Source organism: Petromyzon marinus, chromosome 19 (genome assembly GCF_048934315.1).
Source record: "Petromyzon marinus isolate PM22_M1 ecotype Great Lakes invasive population chromosome 19, UKy_Petmar_22M1.pri1.0, whole genome shotgun sequence".
Lineage (NCBI taxonomy): Eukaryota > Metazoa > Chordata > Hyperoartia > Petromyzontiformes > Petromyzontidae > Petromyzon > Petromyzon marinus.
Window position 1 is genome coordinate 12236568 of NC_133685.1, and position 21090 is coordinate 12257657.

The window sequence follows — 21090 nt, forward strand, 5'->3', positions numbered from 1 at the left end:
TTAAACTTTATGCTAAGCAACACGTGGTATACCCCGAAAACATATCTCAGTGCCATACAGCACAACTGCGAAAACCTACGAAGTCATGTGAATACATTTTTAACACGACAAAATCTCACGAATGGGAGTGAACGGATGCTTAGGAACTTGACAGTGAATGGAATCAGGGAAAAGTGTGGCAGTGTTTGAACATATACCCTGCAATTGATCTTCCGATCTATAAAATAAAGGCTCTATCCGCGTCACTGCTGGGCATTATTAGTCAAGGCCCACTGCTTGTACAATCTAATGGAGACATTATTTTTCATTCATACTTCCCTCATCGTTTTCTTAAGAGGACGTCTACCACGAAGATTGAGTGATCACATCAGCTCCTGTGAAGATGCTACATGGATTGTTGCATGACCACGGTAGGTGGTGGAGATTTGGGAAGGCCTTCATCTTATAGTAGATGGATCACAGGTGATAATAATTATGATGAATTGCACGCAAACCTGCAAGAGTCGGCCTCTCTGCATTGTAAGCTCTAACAGTTCCTGTTTTTCCCGAGCCAGGTCTTCCACCTGTTGCTTCAAGCTCTTTTGCTCGGCTGCCCACCCACTTTTCTCAGCCAGTGTAAGAGCCTCAGTCTCTAGGGACCCAAAGCCACACAACAGTTAACAAATGGAATATATTATATACATAAGAATTATAATCACAATTGATGCACATTCCGCAAAAGCAAAAAGACAAATCCTACACCACTGAGAGCACCCTTGTTATTATTTTGATGACAGAAATTTCAAAATAAGCGACGTCTAGCTTAATTAAAATTCATGCTTTAAAATACGAGTTATTATGTTATGAAATGCATTACCAGCAATTTTTGTCTCCAATTCTTTCAGCTTCTTTTTTAGGGATTCTGCCTCTTGTGCATGTGTTTTTTCAACATATTCCAAGCGGATTTTAAATTCATTTCCCTTTTCATAATAATGATTTGCCTTCTGACTGAAACACATCACAGACACCACTCAAAAATGCATTAAACTGACAAATAATGATATTATACAGGTTCTAACAAAAATACATTTACAGTTTTTTAAATTCAAAGAGCTCTCACCTAACATCAAACAATAGTTTAATTCATGTATGTACTACACCATTTAAGTATGCTAAGACTTGATATCCAGCCATTGTTATGCTATTGTACACCTTTCAACCTTAAAATCCAACACCAGTGTAAAATCCACATCAAAAAGTGACCTCATGTGTTACCTCTTAAGAGTGCCCTTTGATTCAGAAAATAGGGAATACAGTAGAACCCCTTTTAACGACCACTCCTGTTAATGACTAATCGCTTAACAACGGGCCTCCATAAAACCCAATGTGTAGTGTATAGTAGTGTAGAGTAGAACCCCTCTTAACGGCCACTCCTGTTAATGACTAATCGCTTAACAACGGGCCTCCATAGACCCCAATGTGTAGTGTATAGTGTAGTGTATTGTAGTGTAGAGTAGAACCCCTCTTAACGACCACTCCTGTTAATGCCTAATCGCTTAACAACGGGCCTCCATAGAGCCCAATGTGTAGTGTATAGTAGTGTAGAGTAGTGTAGTGTATAGCAGTCTAGTGTATAGTAGTGTAGTGTATAGTAGTGTAGAGTAGAACCCCTCTTAACGACCACTCCTGGTAACAACGGGCCTCCACAGAGCCCAATGTGTTCACTTACCGACCATTCCCCTGTTAACATGCTATTGTAGGTACAGTAAATATTAATTAATGCATTGATAACCATGTTTCTTTTAATGTGTTTATAATGTTAATAGTATCGGTATGTATTCATATCCACTGTTTAAATATATATTTTTTACTTCATGTGAAAAGGAGTAACTTTCGATGCTATCGGAACGAATTAACCCTTTAATATGTATTTCCTATACTCGCTTAATGACCGGTTATGTGGAAACAATTACCTTAAAAGGGGTTCTACTGTATATTAGGGGTGGGAAGATTTACCACACGCAGTGATTCCAAGAATAATCGTGATTCAAACATTGATTATTTTTTTACACCGTGGTGAATGGTAACACCTCTAGTGGCCAATGTCAAACCATTACGTACAATCTATACAAATACAAAATATATTAATTCTTACATGTGCGATTTGACGTATCGAATCAATGAAAAATCAATTGATCAATGGTATCATGCCAGCCCTAGGGTATATAATATAAATAGACATGTATGTGGAATGAGCATACAGAAGCAGGGCAGCAGTACCACATTCTACAAAATGGGTTACACATTTTCTTAAGTGCAGATTCAGCACTTTAAAAGCTATCAAGCCTTTCCACCTGCATAGTTGTTCCTGTTCAGAGCACTCTGTCTGCAAGGCTTGCAAATCCTGTGCGAGTTTAGTGATGATCGTGTCTCTTTCCTCAATGGAAGCAGAAAAAAGATCCTCATTTTCACGTCTCAACCGTGCATTCTCTTCCAGGAGATCCACGTTCTGCTTCTTGTGTTCATCCTGTTCGAGGTTACAAGTTGTTGTTTTTTTAACTCCCATAAATGTAATGTCGAAGAAATTTTATCCTATTAAATACTAGGAATTTGATTTGTTCACACAGGAATAGCTGCTGAATTCTCAAAAGACTGAAAATATATTTCTAAATGCAATCAACAATTAGAGTATTTATAGCTTTAGAATACAATATCATTATCCTTGTTCCAGTAATATGTAATGCTGAACACACCTTGAATGTGATCATTTGCTGGTGGTTGGAGGCCAGCTCCATGAAGCGTTGCTCTAGCAGGCTGCAACGCTTGTCTGCCCCGTCCCTTTCTCTCTCCAGCTCACCACTTCTGCACTCTAGGACCTGGCCGAACATGGTGTGCATATACAATGTTATTCACAAGCATACATAGTGAAATTTATATCAGCTGCTGTTTGCACAGTTTCACATTTATTGTCTCATACATTAATGCTAAGCTCTAGGAGCTAATAGTCCCGGTGAGATGAGAAAAGAACACATTAATAGCAGACACCAATGATATGTAATACAGAGTGAACATACAATTTAATAAAACTGGGAGGTACATTTCTTAATCTAATTAGTATTTATTGAACATTCAGTTATAAATCATGGAAATAATATATTGCCTATCATGGATGCTGGTATAATGTATGATCAGTACCAAAAGCCAAAAAACTATATATTCCATGTACAGTATTTTCCACAGTAGCTCTTGCCCATTCTGCACTAGGACATCCAACTTGGCATTCAGGAGGTTAAAATATTACAGCTTAAGACATTATTGGTAAGTCTATAAATATGGCCATGACGTGCCAATGAATATTTGGCATTCATAAAAAAAATATTACGTAACAAAAAGGGTTGAGGTTCAACACTAACCTATTAAGCCTAAAACTAATACAAATCAGCAAAGGTACCATACAATAGAAGGCTGCAAACTTACCTGACATCGGGCTAAGGTATCATCGGCACGACGTTTGAGGATGGAGATGAGGTGCGACTGCTCCTCAATTCTTGAACGGAGTAGGGCACACTGCTCTCCATCTTCCTGTGGTCCCCGATGAAGCTGCATTAGCGGAGGACTCACTGCAGCCAATGACGAGCAGGCAGGAATCTGCTGCAGTTCCAGAAACAACAGCTTCCAGCTCACGATGATGCATATGCAGCATGTTGAAGTGCATATGTACACTTTCATCAAAAAATGGACTAAAACATTTTCAACACATCATAATTAAAGGGCACTCTGCTAAGGGTCAATATAAAAGTAATATAACTCAGTATGCTATATTTCAGATGAGATATAAGCATTAACCTTTAACAATTTATCTGTACATTTATTCGAACCAATTATTGTGCTCACAAGGCAGATCGAATCATGTGCATGAGAATCGATTATTTTCGATTTGTATACAAAAAACCCTTCACAATCTCGGGTTTAGCAATTTTTTCAGCTATAAAATTGAGGTACAGTTTTCACAGACCGCGTCCATGTGCCTCGACCATTCGAGGTTGACCACGAGATTCCTGCATGCATCGTAACTGTACTGCTCGTGGCGATGCTGCACGTGGAAGAACACGTGCCCCATCCCTGTCTCCCAATCAGCCTATCGAGAGGGTCCAATACCACCATCCGTGAAATTTACTATTCACGAGCATCTCCGGAACGTATCCCTCGCGAATAACTAGGGAATACTGCACCTGATGCGGTGTGTAAACATCGCCACTGGGGAGTCAAAGGCGGCCGGGCATGGTGCTGACCACACACCATCAAGGTAAGTGAAAATACAACTGATGTTTTTCTATTCATGTAACTTTATTCAAAAATTATTTACTATACGGTATTACATTATAATATGCAAATGTACAAAATTTATTATTTTAGTTTGACAATGCTTCCCTTTTGTTGAACCGTTACGCAGTGTATCACACTGGCGCATGTGCATTTAAAGTGTTCTGACATACGAACCGGTCCACTTACGAACGGCACCACGGTGGCTAGATGTTAACTACCTCGCCTGGTATACAGGAGCTCGTGGGTTCGACCACTACCCTGACGCTGGTACATTATATGAAACTGACAAATTATTTTCTCACAGTGGCCGCGTGTATTTTTCTCTGGACCCTCCGGTTTTCCCCTCCATGTTCAGAATCGACATGTGCGTCGAGTATTTATTTGGCTGCTAACAATTTCCACATCATAAGCCATTTTGGTTGAGGTATATCGTTTGTGGCCAGGTTGCTTCTGAAAAAGAGCTATAGAGTTCAGTGGGCCTTACCTGGTAAAATAAAATAAAAGTTTTAAGTTTAACAGGTCTGAAGAACGGAACCCATTCGTAAATCGAGGACTGGTTTACTGTACAGTTCTACTGATGAACACGGTAAGGGTGCGTATGTTGTGTACTTATGTAATTTTTTGGGAGAAATAAAAATGACGCTCAGCAGAATGTGTTCATTACCCATCAAACACAAAGTTCTACATTTCAAGAGTTGAATTTCGGTCACACTTGCAAAGGAGCGTATCCTGGTATCCCGAGTTCTCGCCTGGTTAAACAAAATAAACGTAAACTTATAGCTCTTATGTAAAACAAAATGTATTGATGGAGGGGTTGTGTGTTTTGCAGTCATTGTTGACAAATTCTACTCGCCACGTGCAATGATCTTCGCTCTTAAACCACCTCTCTCGTTTAGTGGTTCATTTGTTTTGGTGTGTTCGTTACAGGTGAGGAGCGACTTGCTCGTAAGAAAAGTTTAACTGACCGGGCGGCTGACGTTGCCTCCGTGTCTCTCGGCGCTCGTCTCGTCGCACCTCCGCCTTCCCCGCGGGGACGCCATGTGGCGTGGTGTGTGGTGGTTTTGTTGTGGTGTGGCGTTGTTGTGTGGTGTGTTGTTGTGTGTGGTGTGGTGTTGTTGTGGTGTGTGGTGGTTTTGTTGTGGTGTGGCGTTGTGTGGTGTGGTGTTGTTGTGGCGTGTGGTGGTGTTGTTGTGGCGTGTGGTGGTGTTGTGTGGTGTGGCGTGTGATGTTGAGTATGGCGTGGCGTGGTGTTGTTGTGTGGTGTGGTGTTGTGTGGTGATGTTGTGTGTGGTGTGGCGTGTGATGTTGTGTATGGTTGTGGCGTCGTAGCGTCTTGTGTATGTCTTGGCGTGGTTTGTGGCGTGGCCGCAGCAAGCCCCCTGCCTATGCACTTCACATCACCGATGGGCGGCGCGCGACAGGGAACGCTTTTGCCGCCAAGGCAACGGGCGCGCAGTGACCACGTGGTTCCACATCGGGGGAGACGTTCACAAAGCCCAGGGAGAGATCCCCTCCCTGCCGCCACCACCACCACCAATCACTCGCCTCCCACTCGTGCTTGCCTTGCTCCGGCGTTCGATCGATCGGCGTTCGATCGTAGAGCGAAGCTTGGAGAGCTGAATGAGTTCAAAAGAACTCGCAAACGCCTTGTTGTGAAAGACCTTCGACGTGGAAAGATCCCCTGGTGGTTTGTTTTGCTCTTCCACAAAGCTCAAGGCCCAAACTCTGAGCCGCATCCACTGCACACACCGTGGCAGCAGCAGCAGATGCGGATACCCTGAAAATGCACAAATTTAAAATAATAAAAAACACTCTCCAGTCGTAGTGTGCGACTTTGGCCATCCAGAACAAACCGTAACAACGCAATGCCCCCGATCCACAAACACGGAGACACCGTAGCGATACAAATCCCATACCTGTCAACTCCTTATCAGTGCCCTACCTTATTACAGATCAGTTCACACCTAAATTGGTCACCCAGTGCCCTATTAAATCTCAATGTTAATCCTACAAAGTCCCATCACAGGGGAGAAACACAAATAAATAGACCCAAAATCATGTTTTTTGCCCGTATTGAAACAGCTGTCCGCCGTATGGACCTGAAAACTCAATTTCCCTCGACCAACATACTGGATATAAATCCGTATGGGTTGACACGGTATGAAATCCGCTATCTGCTGGCTTGACCACGTGAATGTGAAATTACAGTTTCGTTGCTCTGCTATCTCCACAAGCCGTACAGAATAAAGAAGGCAGGCACGCATACGATTGATTGATCAACATCATTATCACGATCCATGGGGCATAAAGCCCACGAAGTGTCCACTTGTACATTTCGTCATGTCTCCACTCTCCTCCGCCTTGTGTCAATATGGTCAAGTAGTGGCCACTTTGTGGAAAATTAAATAATAGGTTTTACCATTTCTGACAATAAAAAAACAGTGCTAAGATATTCAAACACCAGATATAAACCTTTTGCAAGGAATCAAGTTCGCATTGGTGAACATGCAAACAAACATGCTCTGATAATATATGGTATTGTCTTTGAAACTGCTTGGTCTACACCAGAGACAGCCTTCTTAAGGGCAGTACAAGGACAATGCACTACCAAGGCATTTACAACTAGCTTCATCAGACGACAGCAAGATTTGTGGAGAAGTCCACCTGTTTCGTTCCTTATTTAGGGGCGTAGATCACTGGCGAAACGTCGTACTCAGATTGTAAATGTTGTGGCTTGGCTCTCCAACACACCGGTGTGCTGTACTAATGACGAATTTGCACATTCTATTTACGTGACAAACCTTACGAGTTGGCTATGTCGGGTGGTGGTGGGTTTAACAACACATGTATATATTTACGCGATCTACAAAAAAAACTTATATTATGGATGATATTGGTCGCGAAAGCCTACGTGTTAAATCCTTGTGCAGCAATTCATTTCTATTACCCCAATATATCTATCTCTTATCGGTCTTTGTAAATGTGTATTGGTTTTAACGTAGGAGGGGTAAGACGCTCCGAGGGGATGGGGTGACTCCCCCACCAATCACGCGCCAATGTGGACTGAGGAACGTGACGGGCGGGGTGGGGCGGGGTGGGGCGGGGGTGGGGAGGGGTGGGGCGGGGGTGGGGCGGGGGTGGGGCGGGGGTGGGGCGGGGGTGGGGGGCGGGGGCCGGAGGTCGAGGTAGGGGGCGGGGGGGTGAGAGTGAGGGGCGGGTGCCGGAGGTCGAGATGGGGGCGGGGACTGTTGCTAGGCGACGTAACGACGCCGGGTATGGCGTGGAGTTTCCCAGGGTTACATTGTGGAGGCGGCTGACAAAGCAAACGGAGTTAATTGCATTCGCACAACTTCACACGCTCGGTTTAACCCTCCCTTTCGAATGAACCGCACACTTGGCGTCGGGGAGTTGGGTCACCGCTCGAAAATATCACAAGCCTTGCTTTTTTTCCCCATACCACTCCTTCGGTTGAGGTATTTCATGAATGCAGTGCAGTGTATATACGGTACAGTGATCCCCTGCTGATGTTGTACGCTAGCCCACTTACAAATAAATTATCAGTCTATAATTTTAATGGTAGGTTTATTTGAACAGTGAGAAAGAATAACAACAACAAAATCCAGAAAAACGCATGTCAAAAATGTTATGAATGGATTTGCATTTTAATGAGGGAAATAAGTATTTGATCCCTCTGCAAAACATGACTTAGTACTTGGTGGCAAAAAACCCTTGTTGGCAATCACAGAGGTCAGACGTTTCTTGTAGTTGGCCACCAGGTTTGCACACATCTCAGGAGGGATTTTGTCCCACTCCTCTATGCAGATCTTCTCCAAGTCATTAAGGTTTCGAGGCTGACGTTTGGCAACTCGAACCTTCAGCTCCCTCCACAGATTTTCTATGGGATTAAGGTCTGGAGACTGGCTAGGCCACTCCAGGACCTTAATGTGTTTCTTCTTGAGCCACTCCTTTATTGCCTTGGCCGTGTGTTTTGGGTCATTGTCATGCTGGAATACCCATCCACGACCCATTTTCAATGCCCTGGCTGAGGGAAGGAGGTTCTCACCCAAAATTTGATGGTACATGGCCCCGTCCATCGTCCCTTTGATGCGGTGAAGTTATCCTGTCCCCTTAGCAGAAAAACACCCTCAAAGCATAATGTTTCCACCTCCATGTTTGACGGTGGGGATGGTGTTCTTGGGGTCATAGGCAGCATTCCTCCTTCAAACACGGAGAATTGAGTTGATGCCAAAGAGCTCCATTTTGGTCTCATCTGACCACAACACTTTCACCCAATTGTCCTCTGAATCAGATGTTCATTGGAAAACTTCAGACGGGCATGTATATGTGCTTTCTTGAGCAGGGGGACCTTGCGGGCGCTGCAGGATTTCAGTCCTTCATGGCGTAGTGTGTTACCAATTGTTTTCTTGGTGACTATGGTCCCAGCTGCCTTGAGATCATTGACAAGATCCTCCCGTGTTGTTCTGGGCTGATTCCTCACCGTTCTCATGATCATTGCAACTCCACGAGGTGAGATCTTGCATGGAGCCCCAGGCTGAGGGAGATTGACAGTTCTTTTGTGTTTCTTCCATTTGCGACTAATCGCACCAACTGTTGTCACCTTCTCACCAAGCTGCTTGTCAATGGTCTTGTAACCCATTCCAGCCTTGAGTAGGTCTACAATCTTGTCCCTGACATCCTTGGAGAGCTCTTTGGTCTTGGCAATGGTGGAGAGTTTGGAATCTGATTGATTGCTTCTGTGGACAGGTGTCTTTTATACAGGTAACGAGCTTAGATTAGGAGCACACTCTTAAAGGAAGTGCTCCTAATCTCAGCTTGTTACCTGTATAAAAGACACCTGGGAGCCAGAAATCTTTCTGATTTAGAGGGGGTCAAATACTTATTTCCCTCATTAAAATGTAAATCAATTTATAAAATTTTTGCGATGTGTTTTTCTGGATGTTTTTGTTGTTATTCTGTCTCTGACAGTTCAAATAAACCTACCATTAAAATTTTCGACTGATCATGTCTTTGTCAGTGGGCAAGCGTACAAAATCAGTGGGGGATCAAATACATTTTTCCCTTACTGTATATACAGGATATAAATACGGTATACGTACACGTTTTGTCAATCTGTAGTGGAGTAGGAAGGTGCGTAGTGCAAACATTGTGATTTCATGGAAACAAAGACAGTACGGCTTATGTTTGGTCAGCCTGTTGTGAAGGCAAAGTCATTACGGGTCATGTTGGGTCAGCCTGTAGCAAAGGCAAAGACAGTACAGGTTATGTTAGGACAATTAAGCTGGGGGAGCCAAGGACAGCTGTGATTGGTTAGTGTTGTTGTCAAGGCTGGAGTGGCGTCTTGAAGTCAGGCGAGGTAGCAGGTGCACGGGCACGCGGAGCGCCGTTGGGACGCGGGTTAATTAATTGGGGTGTAATGAGAGCGGGGATAAAGTCGGGAGTTGGAGTTGGGGGCTGGACGAGGCAAGACGTGAAGCAGCTGAGGAGACGAAGGGGAAGACGGAGTTCGTTGGTGAGTTGGTTGGTTGGAGAGTTGGAGACAGAGTTTGGAATGATAGCGGAGCTGAAGAAGAGAAGCAGCTAGCAGTAGAGAGAGTGTAACGATAGCGGAGCTGAAGAAGAGAAGCAGCTTACAGTAGAGAGAGCGTAACGATAGCAGAGCTGAAGAAGAGAAGTAGTTAGCAGTGGAGAGAGCATAGCGTCGGTGATAGCGGAGAGCAGAGACGAAGTAGCTCGCAGTGGAGAGAGCATAGTGACGGTGATAGCGGAGAGCAGAGACGAAGTAGTTAGCAGTGGAGAGAGCATAGCGACAGTGATAGCGGAGAGCGGAGACGAAGAAGTTAGCGGTGGAGTAAGCGCAGTGATAGTGGGGAGTGGAGAGACAAAGGTGACGAGCGAGTCGAGTGAAGCACAGCGAGCGAGCCGTGGCGACATGGATACTGTGGAATATTGAGGACATGCGGAGAGTTGTAAATAAAGCGGTGTTCGAAGAAAGACAAAAGTTGTCCGAGTGAAATCGAACACTACATTTAGGTGTCAAAGTGACTACGAACCATGCTGACATGTCAAAGAAGGCGGGCAAGAGGAAGAACGTGCCGGTGGACTCGTCCCACGACAGCAACGACGAGGACGTGCTGCCCGTGTCCGGCCAAGTGGCCGATACTCCTCCGGAGGGCCTGGTCGAACGAGAGTCTGCAGAATGGGACGGCGGTTCGAGCGGGGCCGAGACCCCGGGACCGTCGGGTGATTGGAGAGTTCTCATGGCCCAGTGGGAGGCCAGGATGGCGACATTGACGGAGGCGTTTAACCGCTTTGTGACAACGGACCGAGTGCAACCGACGGTGTCAAGTCGACCAGCAGATGTTGCCGCGGGGTCAGAGCGATTGGAGAAATCCGACGACGATGAAGCGCCGCCGTCGGGAACAGCACGGCGACTTCATATGCAGCGGTTCGAGGCCAAAGTTGGTGATTGGACGGCATTTACAAGACGGTTCCGAGCGGCTTATCAATCACTGGAGTGGACTGAGGGTGCCGCGCTGCGGGCACTGCCGAGAGCCCGCGATGATGATTCCTTGGCGACATTTAATGGATTCCCTGCCGCCGTAAGGTCAACGCTGGACGGGGCATTCACGGCAATGAGAAAGGTGTACGAGCCGCGGTCGGTCGCCAAATGTAGATTCCAGCAAAGGAAGCGGGAGGGCACAGAATCCCCTCTTGCGTTCCGCAGCGCGCTGTTGGCCCTCGCTCAGGTAGCATACCCGGCGATGGACCAGGAGGCCCTGGATTCCTTGCTGCAGGAGAAGCTTTTGCAGTTGGCGAAGGAGCTACGAGTCGTCCTTTCGCTTCCTGACAGCAACAACGACGACGACATGTTGTCTCTACAGATCGCCAGGAACATCCAAGTCAACCTGGACCTCCACGACGAGCCAGCGGTGGTGGGTGCGCAGCCACTGCTGCTGAGCGCTGCCGCATCCGGGAGCGCGGTGGCGGTGGACGAGGCGCCGCCGATTGCAGCGGCGGCCGGGGTGCCACCCGCGGGCATGATGCGTCGCCCCGCCGTGTATGGAGGTGGCACGCAGCGGACGTGCTATGAGTGCGGACGGAGAGAATATCTCGCCCGCGACTGCTGGTGGCGCAGGGGCGGCCTTCCAATGGCGCCGACCAGCTACAACTGAGGATTCCCCCAGGACCGAGGATTCCGGGTGAGTCGCGATACATTCAATACACGGCCGCTTTTTCCACATCACCCATCTGCGTCATCTCACCCATTCACATCTCATTCGTATGTTGCGCACGGTCAGGACGTGTGGGGCGCGTTGGTGCATCGTGTTTTGGGTGCTGCGCCGGGGTCGTCGGATGTGATGGCACTTATTCAAGGGGTGATGGTCAGGGTTATTGTTGATACGGGGGCTTCTGCGACCCTTATCTTGGTACAAACTTTTCGCTCATTGCCAACTTCGCCCCAGGCCCTAGAACCGGTTGACGGGCCGTGCATAGCAGCAAATGGTGGCAGCCTCGGTATTATGGGATGTATGGTCGCGACGATTCTAATTGGGGAAGTAAGCGTTACGGGGAATGTTTTGGTTTCCACGGCCTTGGTGGTACCGTGTTTGCTGGGAACGAATTTTTTGCAAAGGATGCCGCTTAAAATTTCTATAGAGAAGGGGTGTTTGGAATTGCCATCAGGAAAATGTCAAAAAATTTTGGGAACGCCGTCTAAGTTCGTGGTTGCGAATGCCGTGGTGCAGGCCATGGTGAGCCGCACCGTTCGCGTTCCGCCTGCCACGCAGATGCTTGTGCCGCTGCGCTTTAAAAAACGGTTGCCTTTAGACGAGCAACAGGGGGGTATATTGCTGACACCCTCAAATGCTATATCACGGATGTCCACTTTGGTAGGGGCTTTGACTATTGTGCCGGCAAATTGCGACCCTTTCATACAAATTGTAAACGCGGGACACGAGCCGGTCGTCATTCAGGAGGGTACCACGTTAGCGCATGCAACGGCAGCGCCGGGTCCAGAAGGGGAGGCGTGTTTGGCAACAGGACAGAGTGATATGTTGCCGGGTGATGGAGATGATCCGGACTGGTTGTGAGATCTATATATGCAAAACCCCGAACTGACGCCTGTGCAGCGGTCGCGTCTCCATGGGTTGCTCGTGGAATTCAAAGATGTATTCAGTTCAGGTAAATATGACGTGGGTCGTACGTCATTGTTGCGGCATCACATTGACACTGGGAATGCACCCCCAATCCGATTGAATACCCATCGTGTGAGTCCGCTGGAGAAAGATTGTATTCGGCGAGCCGTTGATGAGATGTTAGAACAGATCATTTCTCCTTCGTCTAGCCCGTGGGGAGCTCCTATTGTACTCGTTAAAAAGCGCGATGGGGCTATGCGATTTTGTCTTGACTACCGAAAACTTAATAAGGTTTCTGTTGCGGAAGCGTATCCGCTCCCACGCATTGATGATTCACTAGACGCCCTGTCCGGCGCCAAAAATGTTTCGACCCTCGATCTGTTGTCGTGCTTTTGACAATTGCCCCTGGATGAAGAGTCTAAACCGAAGACTGCTTTTCAAACACCACAAGGGTTGTTCCAATGAAATGTACTCCCGATGGGGCTCCACTCCGCGCCGGCCACCTTCCAACGATTAATGGAACTCGTGTTGTCAGGACTGCAGTGGGAGTCGTGTTTAATATATCTGGACAACATCATTGTTTTCAGTAAGGATTTTGACTAACATTTGCAATGGTTGCGTGCCGTTTTTGGCCGAGTGCGGCGCGCTGGTTTGAAATTTAAACCCCAAAAGTGCCATTTGCTAAGGAGGTTGGTTAAATATTTGGGGCACGTTGTTAGCGCGTCTGGGGTGGCCACCGATCCAGAGAAGACGAGTTGCGTGCGAAAGTGGCCAGTACCGAAAACGGTAGCTGAGGTGCGTAGCTTCATGGGCTTCGCGTCGTATTACCGACGATTTGTTAAGGATTTTGCCACGATTGCGAGGCCACTGCACACGCTCACCAGTAAGGGTATGGAATTTCAGTGGGGAGACGTAGAACAACGATCGTTCGAGGCGCTGCGGGCCACTTTGGCGGACGCACCGCCGCTTGGATACCCCAATTTCACAAAAACCTTTATTCTTGACACGGATGCCAGTGATGCGGGCATAGGCACGGTTTTGTCGCAAATGGTGGATGGTGTTGAAAAAGTTGTGGCGTATGGCAGCCGGGTGTTGTCTCCGGCTGAACGGAAGTATTGTGTAACGCGCAGGGAGTTGCTGGCCATTGTGCACTTTGTTCGATTCTACCGACCGTATTTGTATGGCAGAGATTTTTTGATCCGCACTGATCTCGCGGCACTACAGTACTCGTTGCGAGTTGACCAACCATCGGGACAGTTGGCCCGTTGGCTCGAGACCCTGCAGGAGTATTCTTTCACGATCCAGCATAGGAAGGGGACGCGTCATGTCAACGCTGGCACCTTGTCGCGATTGCCGCAACCGACTGGCTCGTGTCGGTGTGCGGAGGTCTCGCTGCGTTGAGGTCCGCCGCTGCAGGACGTTCCGGCAATGGTCGCTGCAGCAGATTCAATTCGGCCAGAAGCGATTCCCGCTGTGGGATCGGGGTTGTTGGGTTTGATGTTGGGTCAGTGGAAACGCTTACAGGTGGATGCCTCCTCTCTGACCAGGATGAGGCTTCGTGCCTCTCGCTCAAGGGGATCGGAAGATCGCCCCTTTTTACAACTTGTCGATGGTCTCCTCGTTCACTGGGATGTTGAAGCACAAAAGTTCTGTATAGTTGTTCCGATTGTGTTGCGCGGGAAGCTCATTAGTGATACCCATGACAAATTGATGCATTTAGGGGAGAAAAAGACCGCGCTGACCTTGGGGAAAGAATTCTACTGGCCGGGGATGTATAACGATGTTCAGCGAGTTGTTAAAGCATGCCCTGAATGCACGCGGCGGAAGGCGCCGGCGCAACCCTATCATGTACCGTGTCAACGAAATTGTCGCCCTGGATATATTGGGTCTGTTTCCCGTCACCCCCCGGGGGCATAAGTATCTGCTCATCGGGCTGGAGTACCTTACTCGCTGGCCTATGGCATGGCCACTAGTGGACCAATCTGCGGGGTCGATCGCAGAGGCTTTCTTGCAGGGATATGTTCTCGATAAGGGCGCCCCGGAGCACTTGCTCACCAATCAAGGCAGAAATTTTTCGTCACGATTGCTTAAAGAAGTGTGTGATTCGTTGGGGACGAAAAAGATTCGAACGTCCCCGTACCACCCGCAAACCGACGGGATGGTCAAGCGCCTGCATAAGACGCTGACGTTTATGCTTTGCCAACAGGTTAATGCCTCGCAGGATGATTGGGACCTGCATATTGCGGCGACCCTTGCCGCTTATAGACTGGCCCCGCATGTCTCAACGGGGTACTCGCCGTTTTATTTGATGTATGGGCACGAACCAGAAGCGCCGGCCTTGGTCAAATTTGGTGTACAAAAACAGGGGAAGTCATCGACGGTGCCTGCTGCTACGCAGGTAGCATTGCACCATCTGAGAGAGGCTCGGGAGGCCTCGTTGGGTGACACGGTGCGACGACAAGCCGCCAACGAACGATTGCATGGTACGCAGCGGCCTCGAGAGCCGTGGTGTGTTGGGGACAAAGCTTGGTTGCACTGCCCCATGGTACCGGTGGGAACGTCTCCAAAGTTCCATCGGCCCTGGCAGGGGCCCGTTGAGGTTCTCTGGGACCAAAGTGTACGGATTCGATTCAGTCGTCGAATATGGTATGTTCATCCGTCGTGCCTTAAGAAATTTGTATCACCATATGACGCGTCATCTCCCATCCCAGAGCGACCTGTATTGGATGCTTCCGACGAGCCTGTGAGGCGGTCGCATCTGTACGTGCCTCAGAAATCTGCCTCCCGTGTGCCTGCAGTACCATCCCTATTGACTCGAAGAGGGGGTTCTGGCAGGTTTACTGGCCGGAAACCGGTTGACCGGCCGCAACCTCGAGATACTGTCCGGCCCGCGCAGGGACGAGGGACGGTTCTGCCGGCAGATGGTCGCTGTGACAGAGACGGGTGTGCGTCGAGGACCAGACGCAGCCCTGACTTAACGGAGGAGTGTGCCCCGCCCTTGCCCCATGGTGTCCCGTTTAGGGGAAATGGGCCGGCAGCTGGAACTCGCTCCCGAGGACGGATCTTCCATTGACTCTACGTGTTGCGGTTCTTGTACAAAGTTGTGATGTTTTGTTGTTCATTGTTATGTCCTATGTACTCCACTTCCCAGAGGTCGAAGTGTTGTCGTAGCCGGGACCGGCTAGATTTTTTTCATCGGGGGGAGGGGGGGAGGGTGATGTAGTGGAGTAGGATGGTGCGTAGTGCAAACAGTGTGATTGCATGGAAACAAAGACAGTACGGCTTATGTTGGGTCAGCCTGTTGTGAAGGCAAAGTCATTACGGGTCATATTGGGTCAGCCTGTAGCGAAGGCAAAGACAGTACAGGTTATGTTAAGGCAATTAAGCTGGGGGAGCCAAGGACGGCTGTGATTGGTTGGTGTTGTTGTCAAGGCTGGAGTGGCGTCTTGAAGTATGGCGAGGTAACAGGTGCACGGGCACGCGGAGCGCCGTTGGAACGCGGGTTAATTAATTGGGGTGTAATGAGAGCAGGGATAAGGTTGAGATTTGGAGTTGGGGGCTGGACGAGGCAAGACGTGGAGCAGCTGAGGAGACGAAGGGGAAGACGGAGTTCATTGGAGAGTTGGTTGGTTGGAGAGTTGGAGACAGAGTTTGGAGACAGAGTTTGAGACAGAGTTTGGAGACGGAGTTTAGAGACAGAGCTAGCAGTAGAGAGAGCGTAACGATAGCGGGGCTGAAGAAGAGAATCAGCTAGCAGTAGAGAGAGCGTAACGATAGCGGAGCTGAAGAAGAGAAGCAGCTAGCAGTAGAGAGAGCGTAACGATAGCGGAGCTGAAGAAGAGAAGTAGTTAGCAGTGGAGAGAGCATAGCGTCGGTGATAGCGGAGAGCAGAGACGAAGTAGTTAGTAGTGGAGAGAGCATAGCGACGGTGATAGCGGAGAGCGGAGACGAAGAAGTTAGCGGTGGAGTAAGCGCAGTGATAGTGGGGAGTGGAGAGACAAAGGTGGCGAGCGAGTCGAGTGAAGCACGGCGAGCGAGCTGTGGTGACATGGATACTGTGGAATATTAAGGACATGCGGAGAGTTGTAAATAAAGCGGTGTTCGAAGAAAGACAAAAGTTGTCCGAGTGAAATCGAACACTACAAATCCACTGTAGGATGAGGGCCTCCCCACGCCTGTATTAGTCTTGAGAATCATTGCGACCATACTTCACCACGCACCACAGTGCAGGGGTTTGTGAAGATCCCGGAGCATCTCAGTGCAATTCAACTGCACCCCCCTCCCTCTGCCGTCTCCCTCATAGCCTCACCTCACCAACGATGTAGAAAGTACTGTGGTCAGAGTAGGAAAATTACCCCAGGAAAGACTTTTCCTCCGAGTATTAAGAGGACCTTGCCTTGGGATGTTTGGCCAGTTCCAATAATTCTACGAAAGCATTCATTGTTCGACGGGAATGAACTACTACTAAGGCCAACAGGAAATGTTATATGAACCTGATTTAACGACAACAAAAAGGCTGCAAAGTTGGGCTCAAGATAAATTAGCAAAACAAAAGTACATACAACACATGTAAACAATTCGAAAGCACTGCAGCATGTTTGTACATCGACAGTTATTGAAGGCGGTTGAGATGAAAATTATGACAGGCATACAAGAGTGAGTTGGAGGACTTTACGAAAGTAAAATGTAACACTGAAGAAGAAATGTGTTTTAAATGGTGCATAGTTTGCTTGCTAGGACATATAGGGATGAAAAACATTGACATTGGCATAAATAGAACAAACACTGAAAAGGGCACGAATACGCATGGGGAACATGTAGAGAGCAACATTTCAACAAAATCACGACAAAAACAGCAACTTCTAGTTGCCAACAAACGAATACAATTTGAAAATATATAGGTACAGCACAACTATCCAAAATCATAGTTTGCTTGTTTCAATACAGTATTGTGAAACAGACCCTTGTGTATTTATCATGTAATATTAAATACAGTGAGGGAAAAAGTATTTGATCCCCTGCTGATTTTGTACGTTTGCCCACTGACAAAGAAATGATCAGTCATTAATTTTAATGGTAGGTTTATTTGAACAGTGAGAGACAGAATGACAACAAAACAATCCAGAAAACGCATGTCAAAAATGTTATAAATTGATTTGCATTTTAATGAGGGAAATAAGTATTTGACCCCTCTGCAAAACATGACTTAGTACTTGGTGGCAAAACCCTTGTTGGCAATAACAGAGGTCAGACGTTTCTTGTAGTTGGCCACCAGGTTTGCACACATCACAGAAGGGATTTTTTACCCACTCCTCTTTGCAGATCTTCTCCAAGTCATTAAGGTTTCGAGGCTGACGTTTGGCAACTCGAACCTTCAGCTCCCTCCACAGATTTCCAATGGGATTAAGGTCTGGAGACTGGCTAGGCCACTCCAGAACCTTAATGTGCTTCTTCTTGAGCCACTCCTTTGCTGCCTTGGCCGTGTGTTTTGGGTCATTGTCATGCTGGAATACCCATCCACAACCCATTTTCAATGCCCTGGCTGAGGGAAGGAGGTTCTCACCCAAGATTTGACGGTACATCGCCCCGTCCATCGTCCCTTTGATGCGGTGAAGTTGTCCTGTCCCCTTAGCAGAAAACACCCCCAAAGCATAATGTTTCCACCTCCATGTTTGACGGTGGGGATGGTGTTCTTGGGGTCATAGGCAGCATTCCTCCTCCTCCAAAAACGGCGAGTTGATTTGATGCCAAAGAGCTCCATTTTGGTCCCATCTGACCACAACACTTTCACCCAGTTGTCCTCTGAATCATTCAGATGTTCATTGGCAAACTTCAGGCGGGCATGTATATGTGCTTTCTTGAGCAGGGGGACCTTGCGGGCGCTGCAGGATTTCAGTCCTTCACGGCGTAGTGTGTTACCAATTGTTTTCTTGGTGACTATGGTCCCAGCTGCCTTGATATCATTGACAAGATCCTCCCGTGTAGTTCTGGGTTGATTCCTCACCGTTCTCATGATCATTGCAACTCCACGAGTGGAGATCTCGCATGGAGCCCCAGGCCGAGGGAGATTGACAATTCTTTTGTGTTTCTTCCATTTGCGAATAATCGCACCAACTGTTGTCACCTTCTCACCAAGCTGTTTGGCAATGCTTTTGTAGCCCATTCCAGCCTTGTGTGCGTCTACAATCTTGTCCTTGACATCCTTGGAGAGCTCTTTGGTCTTGGCCATGGTGGAGAGTTTGGAATCTGATTGTTTGCTTCTGTGGACAGTTGTCTTTTATACAGGTAACAAGCTGAGATTAGGAGCACTATTCTAGATTTAAAGCTTTCGTGACTGCAAGGATCCATACTATTTGGTTCTATTCGGTAAAGTCACGTAGGTAAAAAATAAAACAACAAAAATCACAACGTTTCGGCCACAACACAAGCGGCCTTCATCAGGTGAAGGAATCAGGCTGTCTCGAGGACAGCGCTGGAGTGAAACACAGCCACGCTCAGACCGCGGACCTTTAAGCTGTGCGAGCAAACAAGGTGCCTTGACAAAGGAATTAGCATAAAAATTAGCATTTGATTGGCCGACTTTAGAAAAGAGGTGGTGTACGTGCCTGTGGACTTGACCGTTTGACGCGGGGGGGGGGGGGAGTTTACCTATTGATGGTGTGAAAAGGGAATTTATAAGAGCTGCGAAAGTTTAGGGTACCACTACTTGAAAAATATACCATTGAAATTAGTTAATGTTTAGTTCGATTTAGAACATCTTTCCAATGGTTGCTTAATTTGAAACCATCTTCTCGGTTGAAATTGTGTCTGTGTTTGTAGATCTGAATTTGCCTCGTGAACAAATCTCTGATAAAAATCCAGGGGTTTGCAAAGAACCTTGGTATCGGAGAAAAGTATATCGTGATAACCCACAGCGTTGTAACAGTGATCAGCCATGGCAGAAGAATTCGTTTTGCCGTGTTTCAAATCTGATTTGTGCTCGCGAATTCGGTCAGAGACATGTCGCTTTGTCTCCCCGATATAGCAATCATTAAACTAATTTCAAATCAGATTTGAAACACGGCAAAACGAATTCTTCTGCCGTGGCTGATCACTGTTACAACGCTGTGGGTGATCACGATATAATTTTCTCCGATACCAAGGTTCTTTGCAAACCCACGGGTTTTTATCAGAGATTTTTTTCACGAGGCAATTGAGATCTACAAACACAGACACAATTTCAATCGAGAAGATGGTTTCAAATTAAGCAACCATTGGAAAGATGTTCTAAATAGAACTAAACATTAAACTAATTTTCAATGGTACAGTATATTTTTCAAGTAGTTGTATCCCAAACTTTTGCAGCTCTTATAAATTCTCTTTTCACACCATCAATAGGTAAACTCCCCCTCCCCTCACCCCCCCCCCCCCCCCCCCGCGCCAAACGGCAAGTCCACCGGCACGTACACCACCTCTTTTCTAAAGTCGGCCAATCAAATGCTAATTTTTATGCTAATTCCTTTGTCAAGGCACCTTGTTTGCTCGCACACAGCTTAAAGGTCCGCTGTCTGAGCGTGGCTGTGTTTCACTCCAGCGCTGTCCTCGAGACAGCCTGATCCCTTCACCTGATGAAGGGCGCTTGTGTTGTGGCCGAAACGTCGTGATTTTTGTTGTTTTATTTTTTACCTACGTGACTTTACCGAATAGAACCAAAGAGTATGGATCCTTGCAGTCACGAAAGCTTTAAATCTAGAATTGATAACCTCTACGGGGAGGGCTTTCACCTATCTGTTAGAGCTTTTAACATACAACGGGAAAAGAAGTCACAGCTCATCGAGACGCTGACCTTCCTCAAAAGATGCCGCGATCACAAGGTCATACCCATCGCTTTCACACTCACTTCTGCTGCTGTATCTTCTCCGAATTCTAAACAGATTCTGTTTAAGGCCAGCCTATCTTTAATCTCAGAGAGGATAAGGCTACTCCGATTTGAACTCGATACTTTAGACAGGACTCTCCTACAAGCTCATTTAATGTTAACACAAAAAATGTCACCTTCTGATTGGAATCACGTAGACAACATGCCTGCTTCTTCTGCTGATTCACTGTCAGTCAAATGTAAAGCTAACCTGATTTCTAAATTCAACCACCTATCAAAGAAGAACCCAGTTCCACATATAACAAAACTAGATGTTAACAAAATCGTCATTAATCAGCATTGCACCCGATTTCGGACAATCTGAAAACAGTACTGGCTAGGGGACTGAATTTTGCTGTCACCCCAAAACACATACCAGTAGATGATATCATCTCTCAGGTCGATGTAGCCCTCAAAGGCGTAGGACACATCCAAGCAGACGTTGCGAGAGCTGAAATAGCCACTATTCTTAAGAATGCTAAGAAACCCATTAGTAACATCAGCAAAAATGAACGCTCTGAACTTGCGAATTTAAAAAACAGAAGTGATATAGTCATCCTCTCAGCCAATAAAGGCAACGCTACTGTAATTATGGATACAGATTCATACACCAACTAAATCCAGAATCTGGTCAACGATGGAAGTTACTCAAAAATAAAAAATGACCCTACCAATAGCCTAGCGATAAAAACCAACATGATCATCACAAGTTCGACCTCCCTAATCGACCCC

General features: G+C 47.0%; 1 protein-coding gene across 4 annotated transcripts in view; it reads right to left on the reverse strand.

Annotated features, from left to right (window-relative positions):
- Window positions 1-5827, reverse strand: part of LOC116943721 (coiled-coil domain-containing protein 89) — an 86125-nt gene extending 80298 nt beyond the window's left edge. The window contains exons 1-6 of one of the 4 annotated variants that reach the window (XM_032956834.2): window positions 5271-5827; window positions 3457-3627; window positions 2733-2855; window positions 2334-2506; window positions 857-987; window positions 495-631 (exon numbers count right to left, since the gene is read on the reverse strand). In XM_032956834.2, the coding sequence (XP_032812725.2) occupies window positions 495-631; window positions 857-987; window positions 2334-2506; window positions 2733-2855; window positions 3457-3627; window positions 5271-5345 (810 nt within the window). In that variant the 5' untranslated portion in view covers window positions 5346-5827. Of the gene's footprint in view, window positions 1-494; window positions 632-856; window positions 988-2333; window positions 2507-2732; window positions 2856-3456; window positions 3631-5270 lie in introns of all 4 variants that reach the window. The other 3 variants (XM_032956835.2, XM_076067976.1, XM_032956833.2) reach the window with 3 other exon arrangements.
- Between the last annotated feature and the right edge of the window lie 15263 nt (window positions 5828-21090).